The sequence below is a fragment of the Salvelinus sp. IW2-2015 genome, unplaced genomic scaffold (genome assembly GCF_002910315.2).
Source record: "Salvelinus sp. IW2-2015 unplaced genomic scaffold, ASM291031v2 Un_scaffold762, whole genome shotgun sequence".
Taxonomy (NCBI): domain Eukaryota; kingdom Metazoa; phylum Chordata; class Actinopteri; order Salmoniformes; family Salmonidae; genus Salvelinus; species Salvelinus sp. IW2-2015.
The window spans coordinates 325623-338981 of record NW_019942606.1 but is presented as its reverse complement, the minus strand read 5'-3'; the positions used below and the strand labels follow the sequence as shown (position 1 = coordinate 338981).

The following is a 13359-nucleotide window of genomic DNA, read 5'->3' as shown; positions in this document are numbered from 1 at the left end:
GCAGCTCAGCACACAGACATGCAGGCCTGTATAATATTCAGATGTCAGCAGCACACAACATCGGCCGTATATATTTCAATGTCAGAGCACACAGACATGCAGGCCTGTATATATTTCAGATGTCAGCAGCCCACAGACATGCAGGCCTGTATATATTCAGTGATCAACAGCACACCAGACATGCAGGCCTGTATATATTTCAGATGTCAAGCAGCACACAGACATGCAGGCCTGTATATATTTCAGATGTCAGCAGCACACAGACATGCAGGCCTGTATATATTTCAGATGTCAGCAACACAGACATGCAGGCCGTATATATTTCAGATGTCAGCACACAGACATGCAGGCCTGTAATATATTCAGATGTCAAGCAGCACACAGACATGCACCTGTATATATTTCAGATGAAGCAGCACACAGACATGCAGGCCTGTATATATTTCAGATGTCAACAACACACAGACAAGCAGCCTTCCCACTACTTCAAGGTCTCAAAGCGAGTGACGTCACCGATTTGAAAGGCTATTAGCGCGACACCACCACTAACTAGCTAGCCATTTCACTGACATCTGAAATATATACAGGTCTGCATGTCTCCAGAGACTATGCTTGTTTAGTTGGAGGTCAACTGTTTGTTGTGTGGCTTCAATTTGAGGTCACCTTTTCATTTCTATGCAAACTGTCTAGGTACTATCTGGTTGGTAGATAATGTCCATGAGATGTTGATGGTGGTTATTTCTCCTTCACCTGTCATTCGTATTGCTACGTGGACATTATGGTAGACAGTCTGACTACTTGCTTGTTGGTGACTGACAGTMTCTGTTATTGATGGTTGTTATAACCTGTCTTGTTGGGAGAGTTGACAGTGTGTGTGTGTGTTATTTCCTGTCCTTCATCAGGACAGGGAAGAGGACCCAGATGGGTCTGGTGATGGACGGWGTGAACTCTGCCATCCGTTACTACAAGAATAACTTCTCTGACGGCTTCAGACAAGTACGTCTGATTTTTCAATTTTAAAAAGGCCTAGAAAAATGACACATTTTGAACTACATAATGTATTACTGTCAGATATCTGCTGTGTAGATGGACCAATTTCCTTCTTACGACCAATGTTGTTTTCCTCCAAAATCATAATTTTACAAAAACATAATTCTTCATCCATGTGTTTTAGAGAGACATGGAGTTATTTCAATGTGTTTTTGTTGTCAGTCCTTTCAAGCAATGAAGGGTATGTGTGTTGTCTCCAGGATTCCATTGATTTGTTCCTTGGAAACTACGCTGTTGATGAAACAGACGGACCAACTCCACTRCGCATCCAAAAGGACTGGAAYTTCCTCACGGTCAGTTGCCTCTCTCCATCTCACAGTAGTAATGGGGATGTATCGTGGGGAGAGGCCCTTTTTGGGATGTCCTGGCACCAGTCAGGATGTCCAGACTGARCGTCATGTTTTGTGATTCACTTTACATGACTACGTCTCTGGTCCTCTCCTCCATTTTATTTGTATTATTTTTTTAAATACTGAGTTCTGCTTCCCACCCCAAACTATGAGTAATGTATTTTTGTTGTCTTTGTCTTGCAGCTGCCCATCATCATGGTGGTAGCATTCTCCATGTGTATCATCTGCCTCCTCCTGGCTGGTAAGAAAAAACCCATCTGACAACCACTTGTCTAAAGGAACATTCTAGCCTTTTAACTTTTAGCTCTGTTAACCTCAGGACACAAGGGCATGCTAGTTCTGTTTGTGTCCTTAACAATTCGTTGTGATCTCTGGTCACACAAATGTATTTATTTATGGTCTCTGACAAGTTTCCCCCTCCATCTTTGTATCCTTGATATTTGTCGTTCTCTGACGAGTGGTGTCCCTCTCTCTTTCCCAGGTGACACGTGGACTGAGACCCTGGCCTATGTGMTGTTCTGGGGCACTGCTGCTGCCGTCACCGCTGCCGTCATCGTCTTCAACGGCCGTGACTTCGTGGATGCCCCCAAACTGGTGCAGAAAGAGAAGATGGACTGAACGTGTGTGTGTGTGTGGAAAGCAGCTCGGCCCAGCGGACTCCTATACCTCTTCATCTTCATCCAACTCTTCTTCCTCCCGGCTGCTTGAGGCTCGGATACTGTACTGACCTGCTCTCCACACTGTCCTCCTAGGTTACGTTCCAAATGGCACCCTATTCCCTATATAGTGCACTGGAATASGGTTCCATTTGGGWKGMAYCCCTATAGTTTCTATAGGGGTTTCTACTCCGACCCAGAACTCCTGTTTATCAGGCAGCGTACCTACTGAAGCCGCTCTGAACTCTACAGTCTCCTATCAGACTCTGTCCTCCTTCACCTCCTTCCTAGCCCACCTTCCTTAGTTCATGGTGTATGCTGACCTTTTTTATTATGTTTAATTTCTCTGTGTTGGACAAGGCTGGTGTACAGTCGYTCAACCTCGGTGATGGTTTAACAACTTTGAAGGCACCACACGGTAATGGCTATTACAGAGGTCTCTCAGAAAACATTTTTGATGGCACTTTAGTGAATTGCAGCGTAATTCTTCATTTTTCATGAAAGCAACTTTAATAACAAGACGATATTCAATATTCTTGTTATACATTAAATGAATGGTTTCTTTGGTTTAACTTTTCTGTTTACTGTAATTCAAATGCAATGTATTTTTAGACTATAGGAAACTACTAAGAAACGGTTGGCACTATAACATGCACTATAATGACTGGGGTACATTGTTTAGAAAGATAACATGTTTTGGTTGTTCTCTTGAATGTAACAAGCCTTACTATACTACTAGTTTAAAGAACACACACACACACACACACACATATATATATATATATATATATCTCTTTAAACTAGCTAGTTCCCCTAGAGACGAATGACGTGGGGTGGGGGGGAGAATGTATTGCTACTATGAACATAAATCATGCAAAATATTTATGAATCTATTTTTAAGTAATGGTTTCTTGCTTAGTTTACCATCTTTTATTTTTTTGCATTTTGGGTGAACATGAAATAAGTTGCACATAGTATGTGATCTGAGCGGTGGGAGATTTCATTGTTGGTTATAGGGTAGTCACTATACCATAGTTCTGTCATAACCTTGACTTGTCAGTGTTTCCTAGTTCTCACAGTATTTAGGGATTGTTATGCTCCAGATACAGAATTTAAATGTACGTTTAATTGAATTTAAAACCACACTTTAGACCTGCCTTACAAGCTTGCCCCCCTCCATGATTTGAGGGAGTGGACGTAACCATTCCTTGTTATCATGAATGTGATTTCTCCTCTTAATGGGTTTCAGATTTTTGTCTATTCAATAGATTTGTTTTGACGACAGTTTATGTTGCTATGCCTTTGTGTGTCTACTTTCCTGTTCTGATGATTTCCATCTTGAATATGCAGTGTTAAGCACTTATTCTAAATACAGAAGTAGAGGTCACGGTGTAAAATATTTTACAACATCAGCACAATTCCAGTGTTCCTTTTTAGAATGTATTATTGTAATCTGCRAGTGATTTACTACAACATTTTAACGCTAAATTAGWATGTATTAGTTAATATACTAGAACRAATATTTCTTCTAGCTGGGCAGTGGTAACTACAAAGGAGGGAGGACCAACTCAAGCTTCTCTACTGTTGTTTCCATGAACATCCTTGCAATTATATATACTGTATATTTTACAATGAGATTGTATGCTGAGCACTTATTTGCAGAGTCTATACTAAATGTAAAGATCAAGCAGTGATTTTATATATTTTACTTATCTGGATGAGAATTTAGTGATCTTTTGTGAGTCAACAACTGCATTTAAAGGCGTATGATTTGCCTGGTGAATATTTTTTGCTTATATGGGGATTGGAAAGAATCTTGGGTTTACGTTTTGAATATTTATCTCAGACACTGGAGGTTGGTAGCACCTTTAATTAGGGAGGACGGGCTTGTTGTAATGAGGGGAATGGTACAAAACACATGGTTTCCATGTGTTTGATGCCATTCCATTCGCTCCGTTCCAAGCCATTATGATGAGCCTACCTCCCCCTCAGCAGCCTCCACTGTTCTCAGAATATTAGATGTATTTTGGAATATGGTTGTTTTTGTGAATGTATTAATAGTGGATGATTTTTCTTTTTTGAAACCCATTTTTTCCCCCCTTCCCTCCGTCACCATTCCTTTTGTTGGTATTCAAAACCCTGAACATTCCCATAATACATATAACTGAGCTGTGATGTAGCCTGGTCCCAGATGTGTTTGTGCCATCATGCCATGACAAATCAATGAGTGACATGGAGTTGGCATGATAGCACAAAGAGACTGGAACCCAGGATAGCTATGAAGACRCTGGACAGTATATCAACCGACTGAGGTTAGTTGTAGACTTTTACATTTTGTAAGAGTAAGTGMTGGGCTGTTTACTATGAAACTAGTTCTCGATCTTGACTGGTTTATCAGAGAGGCCATGATCCCAGTAGGTGCGCTAAAAAGATCATAGAAACGACTATTGAATAAAAAATATCCAAGTACTGCCACTGGCAAGGACGTGTTACTGAGTGGTTCAGGGGTATGACAGGATCAGTAGCTTGCTACAGTCATTTGATTGTAGAACTTGATAAATTATTATACTTACATCCAATCAGATGGAATTAAGTAAACAACACTATAGTGAACGACTTAAGATCTAACTCGTAATGTCATTGGCAATTGTGCTCTTTCATCATGAATGGCCATYTACTCGAATAGGCCATCCTACCTATCCCTAGCCCAATATTGGACTAAAGGAGCTTAACATTGCTCCTTAGGCTTAGTTCCAAGGACCTTACATGTTCTGTTTAAAGGGTGGAATTGGCTATGGATGCCAAAACTACCAAATACTCCCTCTAGAAACAAATCCCTCGTCTTTCATATCACATCAAAATAATTTCAACATATGCAAAATACACACGTACTGTAGACTTGTTTTTAACCGTTTTTAACACAGTTGCAGCCAACAGTTCAGTTTCAGTTACACGTTTGTGGCGTCTGTCTTCCGTTTACACACAGGTGAACACAGTGTGTTCCGTTTTACACACAGGAGACGCAGATYGCTAATTAGCACAGGTAGTCAGTCCACTCTGTCTTCCATCTGTGAGCTGTAAATGGCCAGTAAGAACCKTAATCCTGTAAAGGTATCAATTCAACCTTTAGTTTGACAATTATMTCTCGCTGATATGRAAGATAAGGTCCTTATGCTWCCAAAACCATATTGCAAGCGATCCATGTTAATGTTCAGATCGAGCGTCGCGGTTCTTATTTACAAAACTCCCCCCTACAGAAGACTCCTTTMCCCAATGATCCTRATGTGTAATGTAATTGAACTGAGTCACGATTAAGGGTTAARTTTTCCCCAATGTCCTAGGACTAGGTAATGACCTTGCTGTAAATTAAACTGTCAACTGACACATTATTCCCTACTTGTTTGATTCCACGTAAGAGGTTTATGGATGATTTATAAATAAACMAACAATGTTTTGTGCTCAAGTTGATATTTTTTTAAATATATTTTGGGGGCGCATGACAAGGAGTGGCACAAACAGATCTGGGACCAGGCTAGAGAAGTCTTTTTTTGCGCMTGCGCAGAAACGTAATTTCTCTGTCGCTTCTTCCAACACGACACGTACAAGGGGTTGTGTTTCATTTAAAGGGTTCACACTTACAGTTGTAAAAAAAGCTTTACAATTTCAGGTCCAAAACATGAGCACACTATGGATGGGAAACGTGAGTATCGAACTGTTTCAATCGATTTTTTTTTTTAACACTTCCGCTTATTTGCCAGCATACTAACGTTATTTGGTTAGCTAGCTAACGTTAGTGGCTACCTYAATAACGTTAAGTGGCTAYCTAACGTTAGRTAACTGACTTGGTTTWTTTGTGCTAAGCTAACTTGATGCAGATGGTACTGCATTTTGACACCTAATGAGTAGCTAAACACAGCCTTTATAACATTTGCAGGTGACGTGTGGTAGCTAACTTYTCTACGTTAGCATGTTATGATAACGTCTTACTGTGTTTGTTATGYTAGTTGGAGCCCTARATGGACGAGAAGTTCATTACCCGAGCCTTCGGCACCATGGGGGAGTTGGTGGTGAGTGTACGGATTATACGCAACAAGATGACTGGGTGAGTTTTTTCGCTAACGTTAGGGCGTTTGACCTGAAAGTGTAGATCTGGTAACGTTAGCTACAATAAATAGCCACACCAATCTGTTGACATGACAAGGCGTAGCCAGGACAAACATATTTAAACAATTTCACTGATATAGTCGATAGCACGTTTTTGGCTCATTCAGTAATTTTTACCTGAAAGTAGATTCCTGTTTCTAAACTGCATACCCACCAGTATTTACGAAGTGGTCACTCAAGACTGAAAAATGATTAGCTTATTCTACTGTAATCAATAGCGCATGCAAATGAGTCACTCACAACGGTATTGTCTTGAAGTCAATGGAACTGGGACAATAACAGCAGCAACATGTACTGTTTGCTCTCTTCTAGCAGTTAAGAGCATTGGGCCAGTAACCGGAAAGGTCTCTGGTTCAAATCCCAGAGCCGACTAGGTTAAAAATCGGTCTGTGCCCTTGAGCAAGGCACTTAACCCTGATTTGTATGTCAGCTGTAAGACACTCTGGTTAAGAGCTTCTGCTAAATGACCTAAATGTAATGAACTTGGGTATACTACATCTGTTTATAGATGACAACCTGTAATAGACATTTATCAAGTTCTATATCTGAGAAGATTATTTTTGGTAGATGGCCAATACGGAGAAGGAAACGCAAKWTTTTTTTGACTGGATAATTMAAACGAATAACCACCTCACATCTGTTTCTAAATAGAGGCAGMGGTTGGGTTTCTTTRAAATGATAGCTTAACWCTCAAATCCATTAATTAATGTGAGACCAGAGACTTTTGTAGGAGCAGCCCCCCCAAAAAATGTCTAAAGCACCACTTACACTTACCATGAGTACTCTGTTGCGATTGAAGGCTCCGTTGTGAGACTGGCGTGGCATACTTTMAATTTTTTCCAAACTCAGTCTTCTTCAGACTGGTCTGTCTGTCAAAGAACAGGAAGTTACCAAACTACAGAAGTAGATGAGAAGATGGCAATGGGTTTATGGGATTGCTAGTAATTTGTAAACAATGACCCATTCCTGTTTTACTTTGTGATGGTAATGACATTTGTGTYTAACTGAGTGTTTATGGGTAATATGAACAGGGCTTAAGTTCCACTACAGACTGGATTGAGTATGGAAAGAAAAAAAACACGGATCAAAATAAACAGATCAATATCGTTGCTTTGGTACCAATCGATTTTTGTGGGATCGTGGTCACTATGAACTTTTATGCTAACATCACCAATCTGAGGTAAAAAGATGTGTATTTCCTGTAATTCTTGTGTAGTGAAAACGTTAGTCTGTGTGATGTAGTCACATGGTCGGTCCGCCATTGGGAAATTAGAGTACTGTAACATAATTTTAATTAACATATTTTTACAACAATTACATCTAATTCTTCCTACTTTAAGAGTTAAAAAATGCTCCTAACCATWATTTAACCAGGCACTCTAAACTAGAGCGTCCATCGGGTCTCTGCAGCAGGCTGAAGGTTTGACCTCCCTACAAGGAGTGGCATGATAGCACAAACCGACTGGTACCCAGGCTATAGCGACACACAATACACCGCTAAAAGAAGCCATCCTTTTTGAATGCAACATTGGACTGATATCCCTTCTCTGTGTTGCTCATCAGTAGGGGTGCAGCAGGCTACTGCTTCGTGGAGCTGACAGATGAAGCCACAGCTGAGCGGTGTCTTCGTAAAGTCAATGGAAAAGCACTACCAGGAGCCACACCGGTAAATATACCGTTTAACAAGGCTACTTGGATGTCATAGATTCTAGTAAGCATCCCGAATGGCACCCTATCCCCCAATAGTTCACTACTTTTGACCAGAGCCCTATGGCACCCTATCCCCCTATATAGTTCACTACTTTTGACCAGAGCCCTATGGCACCCTATCCCCCTATAATAAGCTTCCACTACTTTTGACCAGAGCCCTTATGGCCATCCCACCCCCTCCCCCCCCCGCATATATGTTCACTACTTTTGACCAGAGCGCCTATGGCACCCTATCCCCTGTATAGTTCACTACTTTTGACCAGAGCCCTATGGCACCCCATCCCCTGTATAGTTCACTACTTTTGACCAGAGCCCTATGGCACCCTATCCCCCTATATAGTTCACTACTTTTGACCAGAGCCCTATGGCACCCCATCCCCTATATAGTTCACTACTTCTGACCAGAGCCCTATGGCACCCCATCCCCTATATAGTTCACTACTTTTGACCAGAGCCCTATGGCACCCTATCCCCTATGCAGACCTAAATTGTAACAGTTTATAAATGCTCCCTTTCGGTGACTTGAGCCAAACACAAGATCTGTATGCCATTAGCCACATTTTAGCTTTTGTAATAGGTTAATGCATATTGTCATCATATTGTAAATGATCATTTTTAAAGGAAGCCTTTTTGTACTTAACAGCCTAGAAGATTCAAGTTAAACCGGGCCACCTTTGGGAAGCAAGGAGAAAGCGGGTATATCAACCAGCTTGATTGTAAGTCAAACTGTATGTCATGAGATGCTGTATAGAAGCGTTGGAAATTAATGGCAAAATTCCTTTTTTCCTTCTCTCTGCTACAGTCCACTCCATTCTCTGTTTGTTGGGGATCTCACACCTGAAGTGGATGACGGGATGCTCTACGAGTTCTTCTACAACCGCTACCCATCGTGTCGTGGGGGGAAGGTGGTGCTGGATGGCACGGGGAACTCCAAGTGAGTCCAGCAGGATGTTATAATCACTTTGCTGCGTTTCCATACATCCAGATTTATGTGATTTAAAAATATATATTTATTTAACCTTTTATTTAACTAGTCAAGTCTGTTAAGAACAAATTCTTATTTACAGTGACGACTACCAAAAAGCCTCCTGCGGCGACGGGGGCTGGGATAATAAAAAACAAAAAATAATTAAATAAAAAATATAGGACAAAACGTATCACGACAAGAGACAACACTACATAGAGACCTAAGATGACAACATAGCATAGCAGCGCGACACGAACGCAGCACAGGGTACAGACATTGTGCACAGACAACAGCACAAAGGGCAAGAAGGTAGAGAAGACAATACATAACAAGGCTATTTCCACTACATCTACTGTTGCTAGTACACTAAAGGCTATCCTACTATTCATTATAATACGGTCACTACTTCTACACCAGGGTTGGGCAATTCCAGTCGTTGGGGGGGGCCTGATTGGAGTCACAGTTTTGCCCCAGCCAACACACCTGACTCCAATAATCATCTAATCATGATCTCCAGTTTAGAATGCAATTTTGGATTAATCWGCTGTGTTTGTTAGGGATGGAGAAACAGTGTGACATCAATCAGGCCCTCGAGGACTGGAGTTGACCACCGCTGTTCTACACTAACAGTTTAAATGTCTAAACTTCTTCCACTACATGTACCAAAAAAGTATTCACAGCTGAAGCTTTCTAGTTATGTACTTGCTTTGTTTGAGAGTTTCTCTTGTTTCCAGGGGTTGTGGGTTTGTCCAGTTCCCAGACCAGAGGCTTCAGAAGCTGGCACTGGAGGAGTGTCAGGGAGCGGTGGGGCTCGGGAGCAAGCCATTACGACTGAGCCTAGCTGCTAACAAGTGAGTTATACTTAAATTCTTACTGTGTTAAAATTCTATAAGCCGTCTCCAGACATGGCTTATATAGCGTAGTAAGAACTGCGTTCTTCATTTGTAAAACCAGGGTTGTAGCATAACCCGTTAGTTTTCCAAACCATCTTTACATGACCATAAGACACCATTCAGCCACAAGAGCATTAGTGAGGTCGGGCACTGATGTGGTGTAATTAGGCCTGGCTCGCAGTCAGCGTTCCAATTCCTCTCAAAGGTGCTTGATGGGGTTGAGGTCAGGGCTCTATGCTGGCCAGTCAAGTTCTTCCACACTGATCTTGACAAACCAGTTCAGTATGGACCTTGCTTTGTGAGCTGGGACATTGTCATGCTGAAACAGGAAAGGGCCTTCCTCAAACTGTTGTCACAATGTTGGAYGCACAGAACTGTCTAGAATGTCGTTGTAGCGTTGAGTTTTCCCTTTACTGGAACTAAGGGGCCTAGGCCGAACCATGAAGAACAGCCCAAGACCATTATTCCTCCTCCACCAAACTTTACAGTTCGCACTATGCATTGGGGCAGGTAGTGTTCTCCTGGCATCCGACAAACCCAGATTCGTCTGTCGGACTGCCAGATGGTGAAGCGTGATTCATCACTCCAGAGAACACGTTTCCACTGCTCCAGAGTCCAATGGTGGCGAGCTTTACACCACTCCAGCCGACGCTTMGCATTTGCACATGGTAATCTTAGGTTTGTGTATGGCTGCTCTGGCATGGAAACCCATTTTCATGAAGCTCCCAACGAACAGTTATTGTGCTGAAGTTGATCCAGAGGCAGTTTGGAACTCAGTAGTGGGTGTTGCAACTGAGAACAGACGATTTTTACGTGCTTCAACACTCGGCTGTCCTGTTCTGTGAGCTTGTGTGGCCTACCACTTCGTGGCTGAGCCGTTGTTGCTCCTAGACGTTTCCACTTCGCAATAACAGCCCTTACAGTTGACCAGGGCAGAAATTTGATGAATTGACTTGTTGAAAAGGTAGCATCCTATGACGGTGCCACGTTGAAAGTCACTGAGGTCTTCAGTAAGGCCAATGTTTGTCTATGGAGATTTTATACACCTGTCAACAACGGATGTGGCTGAAATGGCTTTATCCACTAATTTGAAGGGGTGTCCACATACTTGTGTATATAGTCTATGCTAAGCTGTGTCTATGTCCGACGTATTGTTTGACTATTCCGCTCGTCAGTCTTTTACAAAGCTCTCAAGAAGACCTGAGTAGAGTACCTTTTTTTTTTTACTCATAAAGATATGGGTTTAATCATTGTCCGATTCCTCGGGTTACACATAATGTGCTCTCTCTCAATTCAATTTCAATTTAAGGGCTTTATTGTCATGGGAAACATATGTTAACATTGKCAAAGCAAGTGAAGTAGATAATAAACAATAATAAAAATGAACAGTAAACATTACACTCACAAAAGTTCCAAAAGTATAAAGACATTACAAATGTCATTATGTGCAAATAYSCATAAATATGGGTTGTATTTACGGTGGTGTTTGTTCTTCACTGGTTGCCCTTTTCTTGTGGCAACAGGTCACAAATCTTGCTGCTGTGTCTCTCGCTCCCCCCTCCCCGTCTCCTTTTTAGAACTCGGCATAACCAATCAGACAGCAGGGGGTGGGGGTCACACGGAGGAGGCTACAGACACAACCAGAACCAATACAATCAGCACAATCAACAGCCGTATGGTAGTGGATGGGGCTCTTGGGGCTACGACCAGAATGGAGGCAACTATGGCGGSTACAACTACAACCAGTATGATTACACACAGAATCCTGCACAGGTAAGATMGCATCCCTTTACRGGTGACGTGTTYCGTAGCTCAACGTCACTTGTTGTTAYACATGCAKTATTAACACCTTCATGCCTTGTGTTTTCCTTCATGTAGTTATGACTTTTCAATATACACCGTCATTTTATTAAAAAACTAATTTAACATTTCAGGAAAATGAAGCTTTTGAAGATGATGGTCTGGAAGGTTTGTGTGTTTTTTCCCTACTTGTTTTTCACCAGACTAGTGTGGACGATGAGCTAAAAGATTCTTGAGGAATTTTAGGTGGTTCATAATGAACATAGATTGATATCCTGCATGTTCAGAGGATTTAACAGTATATGTAATTTAGCGAAGGTGAGTTGGACTCATGCTTTTGTGATGAGGTAGACCTGCCTGCAACTTCAGAATCATTTGTCTCCCTCGGCCCAAGGGGGAACTTCCTCCTAGATCTAATGGTTAAAAGCATTGGTTTCCCCGTTAGAGAGACTGGGGTTCAGATCCCATACGTGACAGCAGCAGGGATCAAATAATCACTGTGGCAACCTTTCCCTCCATTGTAGATCCTAACCCAGAGCTGGATGTGGTGGAAGCCAACAGGAAGTTTATGGAACACAGCGAGGAACTGTATGATGCCCTTATCGAGTGCCACTGGCAACCCTTGGAATCKTCYGAACAAACCTTTGGAACTWCGAGTACCCTTCCAGAACCTGTCTACTGTTGAGGCAATATCCTCTTGCTATGTTATTTGGCCTTTCATATTATATTCTGTAGGCTAAAGACATCCCCAGTCCTTGACAATAARTGCCATTTGCTTACAAACATTGTTTGTTAATCAACAAATGATTTATTTTGTGCATCTATTAACATCATTTTTTTTTTTTTTTTTAACAAAACAAAAAAAGCAGTGAACACGTGGCTCATCCTGTACCTAAGAATAGCTTCCCATTTTCATGTCCTATGCGTTGCTAAACCGCAAAGATGATGTCCGTATCCTAAATGGCCCTCTTCATTTAAGTGCAGCATAGCTTTTTCTTTTTCAGGGCTCGAAGGTCACTGGTCAAAGGTAGTGCACTATATAGGGAATTAGAGGGCCATTTCAGTGGTTTAATTTTTGTTTTGTTTTATTCATGTATTTTCCCTTCTCAATTGAGGAGTGATTGAGTAATCTGCAGTGTTACACTGCCTTCTGTCTGTTTCCATATGTTTTGTAAAGTAAGAATAAACATATGTATCATGTTGCCAGGTAGAAATGTCCTCTAGAATGTCCCAACAAAAATGACAGTTGTTTCCAGTCTCATAGAGTTTAGCAAACATACAATGTTGTGGAACGGCTGCAGATAGAAATGACATGTCACAGAGCTGAGGTGATTCCTTCTACATGTCACAGAGCTGAGGTGATTCCTTCTACATGTCACCAGACCTGAGGTGATTCTTCTACATGTCACAGACCTGAGGGATTCTTCTACATGTCACACAAGCTGAGGTTATCCTTCTACATGTCACAACAGGCTGAGGTTATTCCTTCTACATGTCACAGACCTGAGTGATTTCCTTCTACATGTCACACACCTGAGGTGATTTCCTTCTACAGTCACACACCTGAGGTGATTTCCTTCTACATGTCACACACCTGAGGTGATTTCCTTCTACATGTCACACACCTGAGGTGATTTCCTTCTACATGTCAACACACCTGAGGTGATTTCCTTCTACATGTCACACACTGAGTGTCCTTCTACATGTCAACACCTGAGGTGATTTCCTTCTACATGTCACACACCTGAGGTGATTTCCTTCTACATGTC

The 13359-nt window shown here is 41.7% G+C and overlaps 2 protein-coding genes across 3 annotated transcripts in view; both read left to right on the top strand.

The window, feature by feature from the left end:
• sacm1la (SAC1 like phosphatidylinositide phosphatase a) overlaps positions 1–4534 on the top strand; it is a 70408-nt gene extending 65874 nt beyond the window's left edge. Inside the window, 4 exon segments of the mRNA XM_070438314.1 lie at positions 903–996; positions 1251–1343; positions 1584–1641; positions 1882–4534. Coding sequence (XP_070294415.1) covers positions 903–996; positions 1251–1343; positions 1584–1641; positions 1882–2018 — 382 coding nt within the window. The 3' untranslated portion in view covers positions 2019–4534.
• Positions 4535–5616: 1082 nt separating this feature from the next.
• LOC112068828 (tRNA selenocysteine 1-associated protein 1-like) lies at positions 5617–12793 on the top strand. 2 transcript variants are annotated; one of them, XM_024136046.2, is given in 9 exon segments: positions 5617–5756; positions 6061–6158; positions 7787–7886; positions 8574–8626; positions 8733–8864; positions 9632–9748; positions 11368–11563; positions 11725–11758; positions 12115–12793. In XM_024136046.2, coding segments are annotated over 9 exon segments (915 nt in total). In that variant the 5' UTR covers positions 5617–5732; the 3' UTR covers positions 12276–12793.
• Positions 12794–13359: the final 566 nt, after the last annotated feature.